The 20,147-nt window shown below is 39.6% G+C and overlaps 1 protein-coding gene across 1 annotated transcript in view; it reads left to right on the top strand.

Moving 5' to 3' along the window:
• Positions 1–1,145: 1,145 nt before the first annotated feature.
• Rrp5 (Ribosomal RNA Processing 5) overlaps positions 1,146–20,147 on the top strand; it is a gene marked incomplete at its 3' end in the record, with an annotated part of 59,037 nt that continues 40,035 nt past the window's right edge. Inside the window, 6 exon segments of the mRNA XM_070088501.1 lie at positions 1,146–1,270; positions 8,513–8,558; positions 8,822–8,953; positions 13,676–13,816; positions 16,237–16,357; positions 16,711–16,887. Coding sequence (XP_069944602.1) covers positions 8,514–8,558; positions 8,822–8,953; positions 13,676–13,816; positions 16,237–16,357; positions 16,711–16,887 — 616 coding nt within the window.

Raw genomic sequence — 20,147 nt, 5'->3', positions numbered from 1 at the left:
ATTGCAGACACTGCAAAGCTCCAGGCGGACATCAACCAAATCTTTCAGTGGGCTGCAGAAAACAATATGAAGTTCAACGATGAGAAATTTCAATTACTCAGATATGGTAAACATGAGGAAATTAAATCTTCATCAGAGTACAAAACAAATTCTGGCCACAAAATAGAGCGAAACACCAACGTCAAAGACCTGGGAGTGATCATGTCGGAGGATCTCACCTTCAAGGACCATAACATTGTATCAATCGCATCTGCTAGAAAAATGACAGGATGGATAATGAGAACCTTCAAAACTAGGGAGGCCAAGCCCATGATGACAGTCTTCAGGTCACTTGTTCTATCTAGGCTGGAATATTGCTGCACACTAACAGCACCTTTCAAGGCAGGTGAAATTGCCGACCTAGAAAATGTACAGAGAACTTTCACGGCGCGCATAACGGAGATAAAACACCTCAATTATTGGGAGCGCTTGAGGTTCCTAAACCTGTATTCCCTGGAACGCAGGAGGGAGAGATACATGATTATATACACCTGGAAAATCCTAGAGGGACTAGTACCGAACTTGCACACGAAAATCACTCACTACGAAAGCAAAAGACTTGGCAGACGATGCACCATCCCCCCAATGAAAAGCAGGGGTGTCACTAGCACGTTAAGAGACCATACAATAAGTGTCAGGGGCCCGAGACTGTTCAACTGCCTCCCAGCACACATAAGGGGGATTACCAACAGACCCCTGGCAGTCTTCAAGTTGGCACTGGACAAGCACCTAAAGTCAGTTCTGGATCAGCTGGGCTGTGGCTCGTACGTTGGTTTGCGTGCAGCCAGCAGCAACAGCCTGGTTGATCAGGCTCTGATCCACCAGGAGGCCTGGCCACAGACCGGGCCGCGGGGGCGTTGACCCCCGGAACTCTCTCCAGGTAAACTCCAGGTAATATATCATTGCTTAGTTAATCTTAAGTTAATTTTAAGCCTGCCCATAATTCTCTGCATACTAGGGGCTTTGGCATACTGCACTGTAATAACTGTATTCCTTTGTACTTCACTGTATCATGTTCAAATTATTAAATAAATAAGTAAATAAATAAATAAATAAATAAATAAATAAATAAAATAAATTTGGACAGCACATTTCGGACTCCCGGGAAGAAGGATTCAATAAGGCGTCAACTTTGGTGGCTCTTAACATCCCAAAACCAACGCTTGTTACAGCAAATACTGCCGTCGGCGGCCCATACTGTCCCAACAAGAAGTACAACAGCAAATGTTAAGTAAGTTTTTATTAAGGTTGCAACCCCTCAAAATAAGCTTGTTAAGGTAACTCCCTCAAGGTAAATTTATTAAGGTAACTCCCTCAAAGTAAGCTCTTATTAAGGGTTTAACCCTCAAAGTTACTCCCTCTCCACTGCCTCACTGCACTCCATAAGTAAGTAAGTAAGTAAGTAAGTAAATTTATTCAGGTATACACAATACAGTTACATAGAATTATCATACATAGCAGCATATGTGTAGAGAACCTAGGATAACCCAAAAAAGTCAGACAGAGTGACTTATTTCCATGACCTAATAATCATCCCTCTCCCTCTTGCTACCCATTACAACTGCATCTTTCCCTGCCCAGCGGCACTGTATAACCCTTGTAGGTTTAGCGCTTCTTTTTTATTATAATGCACACTCCCTCGAGGGAGGTGCCTTGATGCAGACGAGGGGCTCTTGATCCAAGGAAATGGATCTGGCCTTCTCTTGGATCGAATCAGACTGCCCTCTAGTTCCAGTGAGCTGTGTAACCTCTTGAAAATTTTCTTGGGATTATTAACCCCGAGGGTTAAGTAACTCAGGATATCTCAGTAAAGCCATGCTATGCCATCAAACTATTGGACCTATTTCCTTTGAAGTTCTTTGATCGTTTACCTAATGATGCTACCCACACCAGTCGCCTAGCACCCAGCGAAGAGGCGGGGCCAGGAGCTATATATAGACCCTTTAATCATGCATAGTCAAGTATGCAGATACCTACTTATTGTTAGGTCAACAGGGGCAGCAGGTGTAAAGTGACTTAACACTCGGGCACCTAGTTACTGTTAGGTCAACAGGGGCAGCAGGTGTAAGGTGACTTAACACTCGGGCACCTACTTACTGTTAGGTCAACAGGGGCAGCAGGTGTAAGGAAACTTGTGCTGGGGATTGAGCCTTGTTCCCTCAGTGTGTGATGCTATGCCATCAAACTATTGGACCTATTTCCTTTGAAGTTCTTTGATCGTTTACCTAATGATGCTACCCACACCAGTCGCCTAGCACCCAGCGAAGAGGCGGGGCCAGGAGCTATATATAGACCCTTTAATCATGCATAGTCAAGTATGCAGATACCTACTTATTGTTAGGTCAACAGGGGCAGCAGGTGTAAAGTGACTTAACACTCGGGCACCTAGTTACTGTTAGGTCAACAGGGGCAGCAGGTGTAAGGTGACTTAACACTCGGGCACCTACTTACTGTTAGGTCAACAGGGGCAGCAGGTGTAAGGAAACTTGTGCTGGGGATTGAGCCTTGTTCCCTCAGTGTGTGAACCAAGACTGCTACCAATTGAATGCTTCCCCATAACTACCATATAATAATCATTACACAAGATTAGTTTTTTACAGTTGCCTTATATATAAATTTGCATAGGATAATCTGATAGTCAAATACTGTGACATATTACCATACACCTCACACACACAACTCTACACATGAATGTGTAGAACTCTAACTTTTTCTGTGAAAATCACATGCCAGCTCAAAATGCACTGGCATGACAGTGGCTTTCTTTGTATTTAACTAATCAAAGTTGTAAATACACATTGTGACTTTGCAAAGAAATAAAAGCTTTATATTTTTTTTAGCATGTTCCATGTGATAAAATGTTTTAATAATATAATGTTATCTTTATTTACTACAAGTACATGCACAAGGTATACAGACCATAGCTGATATCAGTGACATTACTATATAGAAAGCCGCTTGTTATGCAGAGCATTTCGGGCAAATTTGGTCAGTTTTGTTTCAGGATGCGACCCACACCAGTTGACTAACACCCAGGTACCAATTTTGAACTGATGGGTGAACAGGGACAGGGACAGCAGGTATCTTATGGAAACATGTCCCTAATGTTTTTCAGCCATACCGGAGGAGATTCAAACTCCAGACCACAGTGTGTGAGCTGAGTGTGCTAGTGATCGAGCTTGAAAGTGAAGTTCCTTAACCCTTTCAGGGTCCGTCCCGTAGATCTACGGCTTTACGTTCGGGGTCCAAACCGTAGATCTACGTCATGAGCTCAGCTCACTCTGATAAACTGTGAGTAGTAAATTTGGGCCTAGATATGAGAGAATACATCTATGTGGTATGTGTGCACCACATAAAACAAATCCTGCAGCACACTGTGTATAATGAGAGAAAAAAAACTGAGACCGTGATTTTCGATTAAAACAGCGACTTTGCAGCGTTTTTTGGTATGTTTTTATAGTTGTATTTGTGATTTCTTGGTCTCATTTGATAGAATGGAAGACATATTACAGAAATAGAGATAATTTTGATTGGTTTTAGCACTGGAAATGGCTTGAAACTGAGCTCAAAGTGGCGGAAATGTTAAATTTTTGCCGATGTTCAAGAGTAAACAAACGACCTCACACGTCTAATACACGCCAGCTGGTGGGTCTAATATGCATTCACAAATGTGGTGATGATATTTATACAATTATTACAATATTGCATAACAGTAAATCTTCTATTTTTTTTGTGTGAATAAAAATTCATTATGTGAATAAAAAATCAAAATGGAATTTATTTGTAAAGCCTCAAAACATAATTAATGAACAGAGGAAATGTTAGTTTAGTGCCAGGAATACCTACATTGTATATTCTGGACCCCATTTTGAAATTGGAATATTTTGAACTTTGTGAAGTTAAATTGGCCAAATTACCAATTTCCGGTCACTTTATTTTGTAGTTGAAACAGTTGACTTGGTGATTTCTTGTGCTCAATCGATAGAGTAGAAGTAATGCTAGTGAAATAGCTAAGAATTTGGTCGACTGGAACAATGTAATTGGCCTAAAATGGGAGTCAAAGTCGGCAAAATCGCCGATTCGTAAAGATCGCTGACACATCAAAATTCACGAGAGCATAATTTCGTCAATTTTCCATCAAATTTCATACTTTTTGTTTTATTACATTCACAAAAAGATTCTCTACCATTTCATAAGAAAAAATAACAATTTTTTTTTTTTTTTTAAATTCTTGGACACTGGGGCACCACTTCAGATTTTGGCCTTGGACCCTGAAAGGGTTAATGCTAGTTAAGGGCTTTTGATCCATGGAATTAAACCTACTCCCCCCTTCCATAGTTTATATTGTTTGTTTATCTCTGTTATTTACAGTTTTGTCTAGATTGACACAAGTACAGAATATGTATGATGTATGTATAATTATCATTAAAATTTCCAGCAATATGTTGGGTAAAAGGACACAGGAGCAACTAATGAGACATTTATTATGGCTGTATTTCACTTTACAGGAGCTTTATCAAGCTAATACAAGCGATAGTTATGCCAGTGTATTGGTATCTGTATCAGTGGGTATCAGCTAGTTATAATTGTATCAGTATCTGCCTCAAACTGAGTATCAATATCTGTATTAGCATAAATTATGGCATCATCCCATCACTAATTCAAACAATATAATGGCACAGAAGGTATAGAGGGAACATGGTGAGATGCAAAAAGTAAGAACAGCACTGCAGTAGGCCTACTGGCCCCTGATCATAGTAGTAGAAGTAACTTGTTATCAGGCGATTGCATGGTTTACTAGCAAAATTCCAGAAATAATAAATTATGTAGAACAGGATGATAATAAACTATGCACTTCTATGGTAACTAGTGACATGGTCCTCAGACAAATGGAGAAATTAAAACCAAACAAATCCCCAGGCCCTGATGAGCTGTTTGTAAGGGTCTTAAAGGAATGTAAAGAGGAGCTTTACAAACCTTTGGCTAGTCTTTTTAAACATATTACTACAAACTGGCATAAAGCCAGACAAGTGGAAAATAGCAAATGTAATACCCTCCGGGTCACCATCTGGAGAAGACCCGGGCCGGAAGTACCGGCAAATCATTAATGAATGTAATACCAACTTACAAAGCAGGAGACAGGTCCTTAGCTTTGAACTATAGACCAAGAAGCCTTACCTCCATAGTGGGAAAATTTATGGAATCAATAATTGCCAAGGCAATTCATAGCCATCGTGAAAGGCATAAATTGATTAATGAATCTCAGCATGGGTTTACTAACTTTTTTTCACCGCGGTATTTGAAGAGGTAGATCATGGTAATGAATATGATATTTTGTATATGGACTTCAGTAAGACTTTTGCTAGAGTTCCACATCAGAGGCTATTGAGGAAAATTAAGGCACACTGAATAGGAGAAATTTTTTCCTGGGTAGAGGCATGGTTGTCAGATAGGCAGCAGAGAGTTTGCATTAATGGAGAGAAATCAGAGTGGGGGTGCATCATGAGTGGTGTTCCACAGGGATCAGTGTTGGGCCCTTTGTTCACAGTTTATATAAATGGCATTGATGAGGGAATAAATAAGCAAGTTTGCTGATTACACCAAAATAGGTCGCCTAATTCATTCTAATAAGGACATGAGAGCACTCCAGGAATATTTGAATTAACTGATGCAGTGGTCGGAGAAGTGGCAGATGCAGTTTAATAGTATAGACAAATGCAAAGTTCTAAATGTTGGACAAGAAAATAACCATGCCACATATAAACTAAATAATGTAGATCTTAATATTACTGATTGTGAAAAGGATTTGGGAGTTCTGGTTAGTAGTAATCTAAAACCAAGACAACGATGCATAAGTGTTCGCAAAAAAGCGAACAGAACCCTTGGCTTCATATCAAGAAGCATAAATAACAAGGAGTCCTCAGGTTGATCTTCATCTCTATATATCTTCGGTTAGGCCTCATTTAGATTATGCTGCACAGTTTTGGTCACTATTACAGAATGGATATAAATGCACTGGAAAACATACAAAGGAGGATGACAATGTTGATCCCATGTATCAGAAATCTTCTTTACAAGGATAGACTTAAGGCCCTGAATCTGCACTCTTTAGAAAGGCATAGAATTAGAGGGGATATGATTGAGGTCTATAAATGGAAAATAGGAATAAATAAAGGGAATGTAAATAGCATGCTAAAAATATCTAGCCAAGACAGGACTCACAGCAATGGTTTTAAGTTGGAAAAATTCAGATTCAGGAAGGATATAGGAAAGCACTGTTTTGGTAATAGAGTTGTGGATGAGTGGCCCCTCAAGGAAGGTTCCTTGATGTTGGTGAGGGGCTCTTGATTTAGGGAATTGGATCTGTGCTCCAGTTCCCCAAATTAAGCCTGAATGCCTTCCACATACCCCCCCAGGCGCTGTATAATCCTCCGGGTTTAGCGCTTCCCCCTTGATTGTAATAATAATAATAATGTGGATGAGTGGAATAAACTCCTGAGTACCGTCATAGAAGCTAAGATGTTGTGTAGTTTTAAAAATAGGTTGGATAAATACATGAGTGGGTGTGGGTAGGTGAGTTGGGCCTGACTAGCTTGTGCTAATAGGTCTGATGGATGTGACATGATCTGACTAGGTGGATCAATGGTTTAAGCTGGCAGGTGATGTGGACCTGCCTCACATGGGCCAGTAGGTCTGCTGCAGTGTTCCTTCTTTCTTATGTTCTTTGTAACTTGTCATGATTGTGACCAGACTTACCTGGAGTTCATTACCTTTGTAAATTGTGAGTTCATTACCTTTGTAAATTGTGAGTTCATTACCTTTGTAAATTGTGAGTTCATTACCTTTGTAAATTGTGAGTTCATTACCTTTGTAAATTGTGAGTTCATTACCTTTGTAAATTGTGAGTTCATTACCTCTGTAACTTGCTCAGCTATCAAAACTTTGGAGTCCAGTCCCTGGACCAATTATGTACCTCTGTAATCTTTTGACTACCGCCCACAGGATGGGGTGCATAATAAACATATTAAACTAACAACTTATGTTCTTAATGTTTTAAGCAGGATTCATACTAACATTTCAGTGATGAATAAGCTGCCTTTTTTTCTGTGTAAGTGTGTCTAAAGTAATGGTCGATGTTTCAAGGCATTTTCATTTGCAGGTATCTGGTTCATCAATCACTACATGAGCCTGGTTCCATTTCTTCATGTGGCTGGTGGTGATCTGGTGTTGTACACATGCATTATTCAGAGTGATACATTCTGATGCATAGCTGTGGTCATTTAGAAGTGTTTCTAGGTTTGATGCTGTCTCCCCAGTTTATACCATGTCACATTTGATGCTGTCTCCCCAGTTTATACTATGTCACAGCCTCCATAAGGGATTACATAAACCTATCTTGACTGACTCAAGGTTCTCCACATTGATCCTGGTGAGATCTTTGATAGGTGTACTGGTTGGTTTGGTGACTCCAGAGTTGCTTGTGCAAGTGTTTTGGAGACATTCAGGGCAGTTTGGTATTAGGAAGGTTGATAAACTTTTTTCAAAGTTGTCTCACCGCGTGGAGAATTGTTGATGTGAAGGACTCATTTCTCAATAATAGATATGAAAGAAATGAACTCAAACAGTTGACATAGGTGTGTAGAATGTAATGACAGTAATTTTAATGCTGAAACCTAAGTGAATATTTGGCATGAATCTTTCTGCACACAATTTATCATACTATGTGCTGCATATATTAAGAAAGAAGTAGACTCAGTAATCTGCTGCACTACACCTGCAATGAGTGTAAAACACATATTTTACTTATTGGGGCTTAGTGAGAAGAATATCAAGTGAATGAGGCATGATGTATTATAGGTGGACTATACTGGCCATTATGCATAGAGATATAGTTCTTCAGTCAGAACAACTGTTATATTTCTTACATTTCTTTATTAGTATTTTATTAAGTTTATTTAGGTATAGGTGCACATGAGTACAATTATCATACATAGTGTAAATTACCTAGAATAGCCCAAAAAAGTCAGAGCAACTTATTTCCATTAGGGTCCTACTTATTTCCATTGCATATTTTATTTAAACAAACACTATACAGTGGAACCCCGAGTTTCGAACTTTATTCATTCCAGAAGGCTGTTCGAGTGCCGTTACCGAACGAATTTATTCCCATAAGGAATAATGTAAATTAGATTAGTCCGTTTCAGACCCCCCAAAATACACTTACAAAAGCACTTACAATAATGCACTTACATAATTGGTCGAGTTGGGAGCAGTTTGAAACTCAGGGTTCCACTGTATGTATTAAAGCATGTGTCATATGTCATATTTTTTTAGGCATTTTTTATTTTTTAATTGATTTTATCTCAAAATATATTTAGTTAAAAATTTTATTTTTAAATTTTACTGCCATATTTATAAAACAAATATGCTCTCTTACTTTTCATTGTAAACAAACAGTATTCTAAATTTTCAGGATGGTGGTGGCAGGCAGTAAAAGCAAAGACCGAGATCTTTTTTCAGTAAGTAAACATTAAATTTCTTATTTAACCCTTAAACTGTCCAAACGTAGATCTACATCCACGTGCGGGGGGCTCCGAACGTAGATCTACTTTTTTTTACATGCTTTCAGATGGGGAAAATCAAGGTCGGAGTGCTACGCACGTGAATGTAAAGCTACGTTTGGACAGTTTAAGGGTTAATGTAGTACATTGGTAAAGATCTCTGTATCCAAAATTACAAAAGGATAGTTTCAAGTATACATTTTCTATTACATTTTTAATAGGTTAAAAAAAGAAGTGATGCAAGCACTACCGATAAAAAGAGGAAGAAGCAGAACAAGAGTGAAGGCAACGTACAGAAAAAACAGAAATTGGAGGGTTTTTCAGCAGCTGAAATACACCCTTTGACTTATGAGGTAAGATGTTCCATGATTCGTTACCAGAACACACTAAAGAACCCCTGCCTGCTGATCAGTTTAAAGCACTACTTAGACATCTACTCATCACCCAAAATTAACCAGAAAAGCTGTACTTAATACTTACCATTTACTCAAAAGCAACACAAAAAAGTACCAATGATGTCTCAATTTCAATACTGAATATTGTGCTGAAGATTGCTCAACCATGTACTCGTTATTTCAAAAACAGGATGTTCAAATTTCATTGTTTCGAATACTAAATTGTAATACTTCTTATTGTAAATTGTTTAAATTGTTCTATTGTAAAACTGTAATGCTTCAAAATTGTAATGTTCAAATTTCATCATTTTAAATACTCAATTGTACTTCATATTGAAAACTGTTTAAATTGCTCTATTGTAATTTTTATAAAATAATTCAAAACTGTAGTTATTCATTACTAAACTTCTCTACTAGACCTATTAAAGCCATATAGCATTACCTATTAATACTCTAAGTCTCTGTACTCACTGTAACTCACCTAATGACCATTTAACCCCTAAACTGTCCAAACGTAGATCTACGTTCACATGCGTAATGCTCCAAACGTAGATCTATGTTTTTTTTTACATGCTTTCAAATGGAGAAAATAAAGTGTCGGAGCACTATGCACATGAATATAGATCTACATTTGGACAGTTTAAGGTTAATATGTTATAACCTAATTAATCTTAAGTTAATTTTAAGTGTGCCCGAAATACTCTGCCAAAGCATGTACACTCCAAAGCATGTACACTCAACTATTATACTGTATTCCTTTGTACAACTATGTATCGTATCAAAATAAAATATTTTTTTTTTTTTTATTATCACACCGGCCGATTCCCACCAAGGCAGGGTGGCCCGAAAAAGAAAAACTTTCACCATCATTCACTCCATCACTGTCTTGCCAGAAGGGTGCTTTACACTACAGTTTTTAAACTGCAACATTAACACCCCTCCTTCAGAGTGCAGGCACTGTACTTCCCATCTCCAGGACTCAAGTCCGGCCTGCCGGTTTCCCTGAATCCCTTCATAAATGTTACTTTGCTCACACTCCAACAGCACGTCAAGTATTAAAAACCATTTGTCTCCATTCACTCCTATCAAACACGCTCACGCATGCCTGCTGGAAGTCCAAGCCCCTCGCACACAAAACCTCCTTTACCCCCTCCCTCCAACCCTTCCTAGGCCGACCCCTACCCCGCCTTCCTTCCACTACAGACTGATACACTCTTGAAGTCATTCTGTTTCGCTCCATTCTCTCTACATGTCCGAACCACCTCAACAACCCTTCCTCAGCCCTCTGGACAACAGTTTTGGTAATCCCGCACCTCCTCCTAACTTCCAAACTACGAATTCTCTGCATTATATTCACACCACACATTGCCCTCAGACATGACATCTCCACTGCCTCCAGCCTTCTCCTCGCTGCAACATTCATCACCCACGCTTCACACCCATATAAGAGCGTTGGTAAAACTATACTCTCATACATTCCCCTCTTTGCCTCCAAGGACAAAGTTCTTTGTCTCCACAGACTCCTAAGTGCACCACTCTTTTTCCCTCATCAATTCTATGATTCACCTCATCTTTCATAGACCCATCCGCTGACACGTCCACTCCCAAATATCTGAATACGTTCACCTCCTCCATACTCTCTCCCTCCAATCTGATATTCAATCTTTCATCACCTAATCTTTTTGTTATCCTCATAACCTTACTCTTTCCTGTATTCACCTTTAATTTTCTTCTTTTGCACACCCTACCAAATTCATCCACCAATCTCTGCAACTTCTCTTCAGAATCTCCCAAGAGCACAGTGTCATCAGCAAAGAGCAGCTGTGACAACTCCCACTTTGTGTGTGATTCTTTATCTTTTAACTCCACGCCTCTTGCCAAGACCCTCGCATTTACTTCTCTTACAACCCCATCTATAAATATATTAAACAACCACGGTGACATCACACATCCTTGTCTAAGGCCTACTTTTACTGGGAAAAAATTTCCCTCTTTCCTACATACTCTAACTTGAGCCTCACTATCCTCGTAAAAACTCTTCACTGCTTTCAGTAACCTACCTCCTACACCATACACTTGCAACATCTGCCACATTGCCCCCCTATCCACCCTGTCATACGCCTTTTCCAAATCCATAAATGCCACAAAGACCTCTTTAGCCTTATCTAAATACTGTTCACTTATATATTTCACTGTAAACACCTGGTCCACACACCCCCTACCTTTCCTAAAGCCTCCTTGTTCATCTGCTATCCTATTCTCCGTCTTACTCTTAATTCTTTCAATTATAACTCTACCATACACTTTACCAGGTACACTCAACAGACTTATCCCCCTATAATTTTTGCACTCTCTTTTATCCCCTTTGCCTTTATACAAAGGAACTATGCATGCTCTCTGCCAATCCCTAGGTACCTTACCCTCTTCCATACATTTATTAAATAATTGCACCAACCACTCCAAAACTATATCCCCACCTGCTTTTAACATTTCTATCTTTATCCCATCAATCCCGGCTGCCTTACCCCCTTTCATTTTACCTACTGCCTCACGAACTTCCCCCACACTCACAACTGGCTCTTCCTCACTCCTACAAGATGTTATTCCTCCTTGCCCTATACACGAAATCACAGCTTCCCTATCTTCATCAACATTTAACAATTCCTCAAAATATTCCTTCCATCTTCCCAATACCTCTAACTCTCCATTTAATAACTCTCCTCTCCTATTTTTAACTGACAAATCCATTTGTTCTCTAGGCTTTCTTAACTTGTTAATCTCACTCCAAAACTTTTTCTTATTTTCAACAAAATTTGTTGATAACATCTCACCCACTCTCTCATTTGCTCTCTTTTTACATTGCTTCACCACTCTCTTAACTTCTCTCTTTTTCTCCATATACTCTTCCCTCCTTGCATCACTTCTACTTTGTAAAAACTTCTCATATGCTAACTTTTTCTCCCTTACTACTCTCTTTACATCATCATTCCACCAATCGCTCCTCTTCCCTCCTGCACCCACTTTCCTGTAACCACAAACTTCTGCTGAACACTCTAACACTACATTTTTAAACCTACCCCATACCTCTTCGACCCCATTGCCTATGCTCTCATTAGCCCATCTATCCTCCAATAGCTGTTTATATCTTACCCTAACTGCCTCCTCTTTTAGTTTATAAACCTTCACCTCTCTCTTCCCTGATGCTTCTATTCTCCTTGTATCCCATCTACCTTTTACTCTCAGTGTAGCTACAACTAGAAAGTGATCTGATATATCTGTGGCCCCTCTATAAACATGTACATCCTGAAGTCTACTCAACAGTCTTTTATCTACCAATACATAATCCAACAAACTACTGTCATTTTGCCCTACATCATATCGTGTATACTTATTTATCCTCTTTTTCTTAAAATATGTATTACCTATAACTAAACCCCTTTCTATACAAAGTTCAATCAAAGGGCTCCCATTATCATTTACACCTGGCACCCCAAACTTACCTACCACACCCTCTCTAAAAGTTTCTCCTACTTTAGCATTCAAGTCCCCTACCACAATTACTCTCTCACTTGGTTCAAAGGCTCCTATACATTCACTTAACATCTCCCAAAATCTCTCTCTCTCCTCTGCATTCCTCTCTTCTCCAGGTGCATACACGCTTATTATGACCCACTTCTCGCATCCAACCTTTACTTTAATCCACATAATTCTTGAATTTACACATTCATATTCTCTTTTCTCCTTCCATAACTGATCATTTAACATTACTGCTACCCCTTCCTTTGCTCTAACTCTCTCAGATACTCCAGATTTAATCCCATTCATTTCCCCCCACTGAAACTCTCCTACCCCCTTCAGCTTTGTTTCGGTTAGGGCCAGGACATCCAACTTCTTTTCATTCATAACATCAGCAATCATCTGTTTCTTGTCATCCGCACTACATCCACGCACATTTAAGCAACCCAGTTTTATAAAGTTTTTCTTCTTCTCTTTTTTAGTAATTGTATACAGGAGAAGGGGTTACTAGCCCATTGCTCCCGGCATTTTAGTCGCCTCATACGACATGCATGGCTTACGGAGGAAAGATTCTTTTCCACTTCCCCATGGACAATAGAAGAAATAAAAAAGAACAAGAGCTATTTAGAAAAAGGAGAAAAACCTAGATGTATGTATATATATATATGCATGTGCGTGTCTGTGAAGTGTGACCAAAGTGTAAGTAGGAGTAGCAAGATATCCCTGTTATCTTAGCGTGTTTATGAGACAGAAAAAGAAACCAGCAATCCTACCATCATGCAAAACAGTTACAGGTTTTTGTTTCACAGTCATCTGGCAGGACGGTAGTACTTCCCTGGGTGGTTGCTGTCTACCAACCTACTACGTATTATTATGATTATTATTATTATTATTATGATGATCATATTCTCAGTTTTTTTTTATACAAAGTAACATATTTACACATGACAGATGATTGCTTTGATAAAGATTTATCATGTAGGTATTACTATTTAGAGACCTGTTAACCTAGATGTCTTGTGGATAAATATGAGAATCAGCAGTCAAATGTTTATGTAATGGAAACATTAAATTTACATGCTGAATATAATGTATAACATAGATACAGTATATACTGTAAGGTATAGTGGTATTTGCTAAAATTCAGTGTTCCATTTTTTTCAGACGTTGGTAGACGGACAGGTGCTACTAGGTCGTGTGTACGAGGTTCAGGACTATAATGTTCAAATCAGTCTGCCACACAGGCTGAAGGGAACAGTGACCATTGCTCACATATCTAATGCTTACAGTGCCCTGCTCACCAAGGTAACCCCTCTGAACTATATGCAACTGTATTAAGAGTTATACAGTAAAGGCTCTTTTTTTTTTTTTTTTTTTCAAAATTAGTTTGATCCGAGAGTGTTGTGGACAGATAGAATTTATTGTATAATGGGTACAAAATAGAAGTGTAAAATAACTAACAAAAAGGCTTTGTGACTTTGTAAATGGTTCAAGTCAGACTGAAACGTCGCCTTAAGTTCTCTCCTATGTGCAGGTTATTTGGGTAGAATAACTCTTTTTATCGGTAATTACTATGTAATAACAGTATAATGTATTTAAATATATCAAAAGACACTGGCTAACTAGCAGTATGTAAACAAGATGCACGTCAAGAGAGGTGGAGCACATGGGGTACTATGGCATAAGACATTTGATTCATGATTAATGGCCCAAGAGTAGGAGCCCATAATTTTTCTGCTAATTGAGTTTTTCAGTATATACCTGGTATAACTGTTTTGCCAGAAGTGCACAGACTTCACAGTTCCAAACAACTCTCTCAGCTGCAACATCCCCACTATTCCTTTAGAGCATTGTATTTCCCACCTCCAGGACTTGAGTTTGGTTTCCCTGAATCACATTATGAATGTTACCTTATTCACACTCGATAGTGCATCAAGCCATAAAAATCACTTTCTACACTCAGCACCAAATTATTCTCATCACCTTACTTTTTCCTATGTTCACTTTTAATTTCCTTCTTTTACACACCCTTCCAGACTCATTTGCTAAATTTCTGCAACTTCTCTTCAGAATATCATACAACAGCTGCACCATTGGCAAAGAGCAGATGTGACAATTACCACCTCATAACATGTTCATTATTCTTTCTTTCAACACATCGGCCGTATCCCACCAAGGCAGGGTGGCCCAAAAGGAAAAACGAAAGTTTCTCCTTTTACATTTAGTAATATATACAGGAGAAGAGGTTACTAGCCCCTTGCTCCCGGCATTTTAGTCGCCTCTTACAACACGCATGGCTTACGGAGGAAGAATTCTATTCCACTTCCCCATGGAGATAAGAGGAAATAAACAAGAATAAGAACTAGAAAGAAAATAGAAGAAAACCCAGAGGGATGTGTGTATATATATATGCCTGTACATGTATGTGTAGTGTGACCTAAGTGTAAGTAGAAGTAGCAAGACGTACCTGAAACCTTGCATATTTATGAGACAGAAAAAAGGACACCAGCAATCCTACCATCATGTAAAACAATTACAGGCTTTCGTTTTACATTCACTTGGCAGGACGGTAGTACCTCCCTGGGCGGTTGCTGTCTGCCAATCTACTACTACCATTATGTACAATATTTATCCCACACCTCTCCCCAATGCCCTAGCATTCGCTTCTTTATTGTTTTTGTATTATTGCAGTACATGTATTTTTTAACACACCGGCCATCTCCCACCGAGGTGGGGGGTGACTTAACAAAGAAGTAACACTTTCACCGTCACTTAATCCAGTGTCTTGCCAGAGGCATGCCAACATTGCAGCTCAGATGCTCCTGCTTCAGAGTGCAGGCACTGTACATCCCACCTAAACCAGTTAACTAATTTCCTTTAATCCCTTCATAAATGTTACCTTGTTTACTCAAACAGTACATCATCATAATAACCACTTGTCTCCACTACTATTTAGCACTCACACATGCCTGTTAGATGTCCAAGCCCCTTCTACATGAAACCTCCTTTACTCCCTCCTTCCATCCATTCCTAGGATGACCTCTACCCCGCCTTCCCTCCACTACCGATTTATACCCTCCATGTCATCCTATTTCTCCAACCTCTCTGAATGACCAAACCACCTAAACAACCCCTCCTCAGCCCTCTGGATAACAATTTTAGTACTCCACACCTCCTAATTTCCAGACTACAAATTCTCTGCATAATATTTACACTACACATTGCCTTCAGACATGACATCTCCACTGCCTCCAGCTGCTGCTGCGGCTGCTGCTGCTGCGGCTGCTGCTGCTGCTGCTGCTGCTGCTGCTGCTGCTGCTGCTGCGGCTGCTGCTGCGGCTGCTGCGGCTGCTGCTGCGGCTGCTGCGGCTGCTGCTGCGGCTGCTGCTGCTGCTGCTGCTGCTGCTGCTGCTGCTGCTGCTGCTGCTGCTGCTGCTGCTGCTGCTGCTGCTGCTGCTGCTGCTGCTGCTGCTGCTGCTGCTGCTGCTGCTGCTGCTGCTGCTGCTGCTGCTGCTGCTGCTGCTGCTGCTGCTGCTGCTGCTGCTGCTGCTGCTGCTGCTGCTGCTGCTGCTGCTGCTGCTGCTGCTGCTGCTGCTGCTTCTTCTTCTTCTTCTTCTTCTTCTTCTTCTTCTTCTTCTTCTTTTGCTGCTATGCAATGCAACAGGAAAGTTTTTAAAACAGTTGTAATGATAATGATGCATGTAAGATATTTACTAAATCTTCAGGTCAAAGAAAATGATGATGACTGTGAAGAGAGAGTGCACTTGCTGCAGGAACTCTTCAAGCCAGGCCAGTATGTAGTTGCCCGAGTGCTACACGTTGAAGATGTTAACAACAAATTTAGAGGTTAGTCACAGCTGATAAATTATCTGAACATTTCAGTTTGGAATACTCAACATTAAATTTTTCTACCTTGAAGATTGGAAGTTTTCTGGAGTTCATTGACTAGTGTAAGTAAATTTAATAAAATATAATACTGTACATGAGTAACCTGCATGTAGGAGAAAGGAGCTTATGACAATGTTTTGGTCCTACTTGGACCATTTACAGAGTTGAACTGAAACATTGTCATAAGCTTCTTTCTCTTATGTGTGGGTTATTTGTGTGTTATTCCAGTCTGTATTGTGCCTTTTTGTTCTTTATGATGCTGCATTGTACATAGTTTTGTATCAAATTTAATGGTTAATGTACTATTTCAGTGAATCTGACATTGGCTCCCCAAGAAGTCAACTTTGCGGTCCATGTATCACAACTTGAGGTTGGCTTTGTCTTGTCTTGTGCTGTGTCAAGTGTAGAAGATAATGGGTTTGTTATGGATACTGGTATTTCTGGTGTTAGAGCAGCTTTTTTGAAGGACACAGCAACAGATGGTGCAGGTAAAGTACTGTAAATGCATGCCCTCATTTCCAGCCAAAGAATAAATTTCATAAATTCATATTTTCCAGCATATAAGGTGTACTTTTCCCCCACAAAAAGCCTTGGAAAAATCGGCTTGTGCCTTGTATGCTCAAGGTCAGGGTGAAGGGTAGGCTTTGGGTTATGTTTTAGCAGTTGTTTATTAACGTTACATTACAACTGCTTGGAAACATCATGCCAGCAAGCAGCAGACACTCGTGCGCCATATATGCTGGAAAATTTGGTGAGTGGTTTTTAACCCGTAAACGGTCCAAACGTATATATACATTTTTTAAAAATTTGAAAGTATGTAAAAAAAAGATCTTCTTTTTGTTTTTTTACATTTGAAAATGTATAAAAAAAACTTTGATCTACTTTTTTTTTTTTTTGTTATATTTGAAAATATGTAAAAAACATAGATCTACTTTTGTAGCACTACACATGTGAACATAGATCTGCTTGGACCATTTACGGGTTAATGTCCAGTGAACTTTTTTTTCTTCTCAAAAATGTAAGGTGGATGCCACTCTTAATATGTTGAAAGAAACCCAGTTGTGAAAGAAATTTCTTAAGAATTTGCATTTCAGTTATGGAATGTGCAGTAATTCAGTCTTATTCCTAGAAACTACTCCATTGAAAATTTTTATTGCTGATATCTTTTTACCTAAATTTTTTTTATTTCTTTTTTTTATCATTTTCTTGAGCATTAGATTTACTGAAAAAACATTCAATATACATGTACAGTGGACCCCCGATATTCGATGGCATCGGTATTCGATAAATCCAGTATTCGATGCATTATATCGCAAAAATTTTGCCCCGGTATCCAATCGAAAACCCGGTATTCGATACGATTCGTACGAGATGTGTCCACGTGTGGCCTGAACTGCCCCGTGTGTGCCAGTGTTTACAAGCCAGCCAGTGTGCGCGCATCTAAGGATACATTCGGTACATTCTATATTATCCATATTATCACTGTTTTTGGTGCTTGTTTCTGCAAAATAAGTCACCATGGGCTACAAGAAAGCTTCTAGTGCCAACCCTGTGGTAAAAAGGGTGAGAATTAGTATGGAAATTAAGAAAGATTTTGAAGGGTTTGGGGCTAACCCTGAGAAGCCTATGCCAGTTGTGGAATCCATTGTGCCTACTTCAAAGATTAAGGAAATTTGTGCAAAGTGGGTGTAACTGCAAACCTTTATGGATAAAAATCACCCTAACACAGCTATTGCAAGCCGTGCTGGTGACTATTACAATGACAATGTTGTGGTCCATTTTAGACAAATCTTAAAGGAACGGGAGGTACAGGCCACTATGGACAGATATGTTTTGCGACAGAAATCCTGTGACTCAAGCTGGTCCTAGTGACATTAAAAGAAGAAGGGAAGTAACCCCAGAAAAGGACTTGCTACCTCAAGTCCTAATGGAAGGGGATTCCCCTTCTAAACACTAACACCTCTCCCCTCCTCCCATCCCATCAATCATCACCAGATCTTCATTAAAGGTAAGTGTCAATTATTTTATTGTTATTGTAATTATTCTATTGCATTAAACTTAATACTTCATGTAGTAAAAAAAAAATTTCATACTTTTGGGTGTCTTGCACGGATTAATTTGATTTCCATTATTTCTTATGAGGAAAATTGATTCGCTTTTCGATATTTTCGGTATTCGATGAGCTCTCAGGAACGGATTAATATCGAATGCCGGGGGTCCACTGTATTTATATTTTCATTTTGATTCTTTGAGCATCAGTATAATTTATCATTATGAAATATTAATACGTACTAACTTCCTATCTCAATAATTTAGGAGAAATGCAAGAGTCAACCTTGCAACTACTAGATGTCTGTCAAACTACCATTTGCAGTCTTGTGAATTTTCTTGGGTTACAGGGTGTTGGGTAAAAAGGGGTAGGAATGATGAGACCTCCAGTTCCAGTACATTTGAACTTGTTCCTGACTATTTTCAGCATGGGATCTGGTATAAACCTTGGTAATAAATACCGACAAGTTGGTTTAGAAAGACACATAAGCAAACATTATGACATATTTATTAGAAAATGTTTCAGTCCTGGGACCTTGATCACTTCTAACATACAGAGGTAGAAAGACATTATATGTAGGTGGAGAGTGAGGTGTGAGTGACGCATCGTGACCTGAAGAATGCCATGTTGGGATGAGGACGGGTAGACAATGAGATCATGTGACTCCTGTGTTGTTGGGTTGGTGGTGCTAAGCCTGCTTAAGTATCATGTATGCTAATGTTTTTGAAATTTTGTGGTTTCCAGTGTTACGTTCTGTTGTGTCGGTGACAGCGATTAGTGAGGCTTCTAGGCACCGTCGGCGTCTGAGGCCTGGTTCAGTGAGAATGAGTTGTGCCTCATTCCAGTTCATCAAATGCCCCGTGGAATCTCTGTGGAGGACACAGGCGTACCTTAAATCGTCTCTGTCGATGGTGTAGATACCTGCTGTAGAAGTTAGAGGTGTAGGGCTGCATTTTGTAGTGAGGTCTTTGATAGATGATGTGTGTATGGTGGGAATGTTGATGTTTCTCATAGCAAGTGCCAAAAATCAGAACAAGGCAAAATACTACTTAAACTTTTACCAGGTCAACCGAAACCAGCACACCTGTATGACCTTCCTAAGACACACAAGCCTGGCATCCCACTACATCCTATCACTTCGGGCATAGGGAGTGCACCACACAGACTAGCCAGCCACCTTGCCAAATACCTTTCAGCACTTCTGGGCACTATCAGTCAAGCCCACCTCAAACACTCAGGTGACCTACTCTCCCAAATTTCCAACATGACTGTTAAAAACAAAAGCATGGCTTCCTTCGATGTCACAGCCCTCTTTACCAACGTTCCTACTGATGCTGCAGTAAACATTCTGAGACAGAGGCTCACTGAAAACCATGACCTTCCTTTACCTCTTCTAGATTTCATCAGTCTAGTGGATCTTTGTGTTAATTTCAACTTCGTCAAGTATCAGGACAACTGTTACAAACAGTGCTTTGGGATGGCAATGGGCAGCCCGCTCAGTGCTGTGCTTGCCAACCTCTTCATGGAAAACCTAGAGACAGAGAAATTCAGCACCCTCATTCCCAACACCGTTACCTGGCTAAGATACATTGATGATATATTGGTTTTCTATCCGAGATGTCTCAATATCCAGGCCCTTCTCAACAAGATCAATGCAGCTGAACCATCAATACAGTTTACACTTGAACTCAAAAATGA

Source organism: Cherax quadricarinatus, chromosome 1, assembly GCF_038502225.1.
Source record: "Cherax quadricarinatus isolate ZL_2023a chromosome 1, ASM3850222v1, whole genome shotgun sequence".
Taxonomy (NCBI): Eukaryota; Metazoa; Arthropoda; class Malacostraca; order Decapoda; family Parastacidae; genus Cherax; species Cherax quadricarinatus.
The sequence above is the reverse complement of the archived record's forward strand: the minus strand, read 5'-3'. Positions and strand labels throughout refer to the sequence as shown.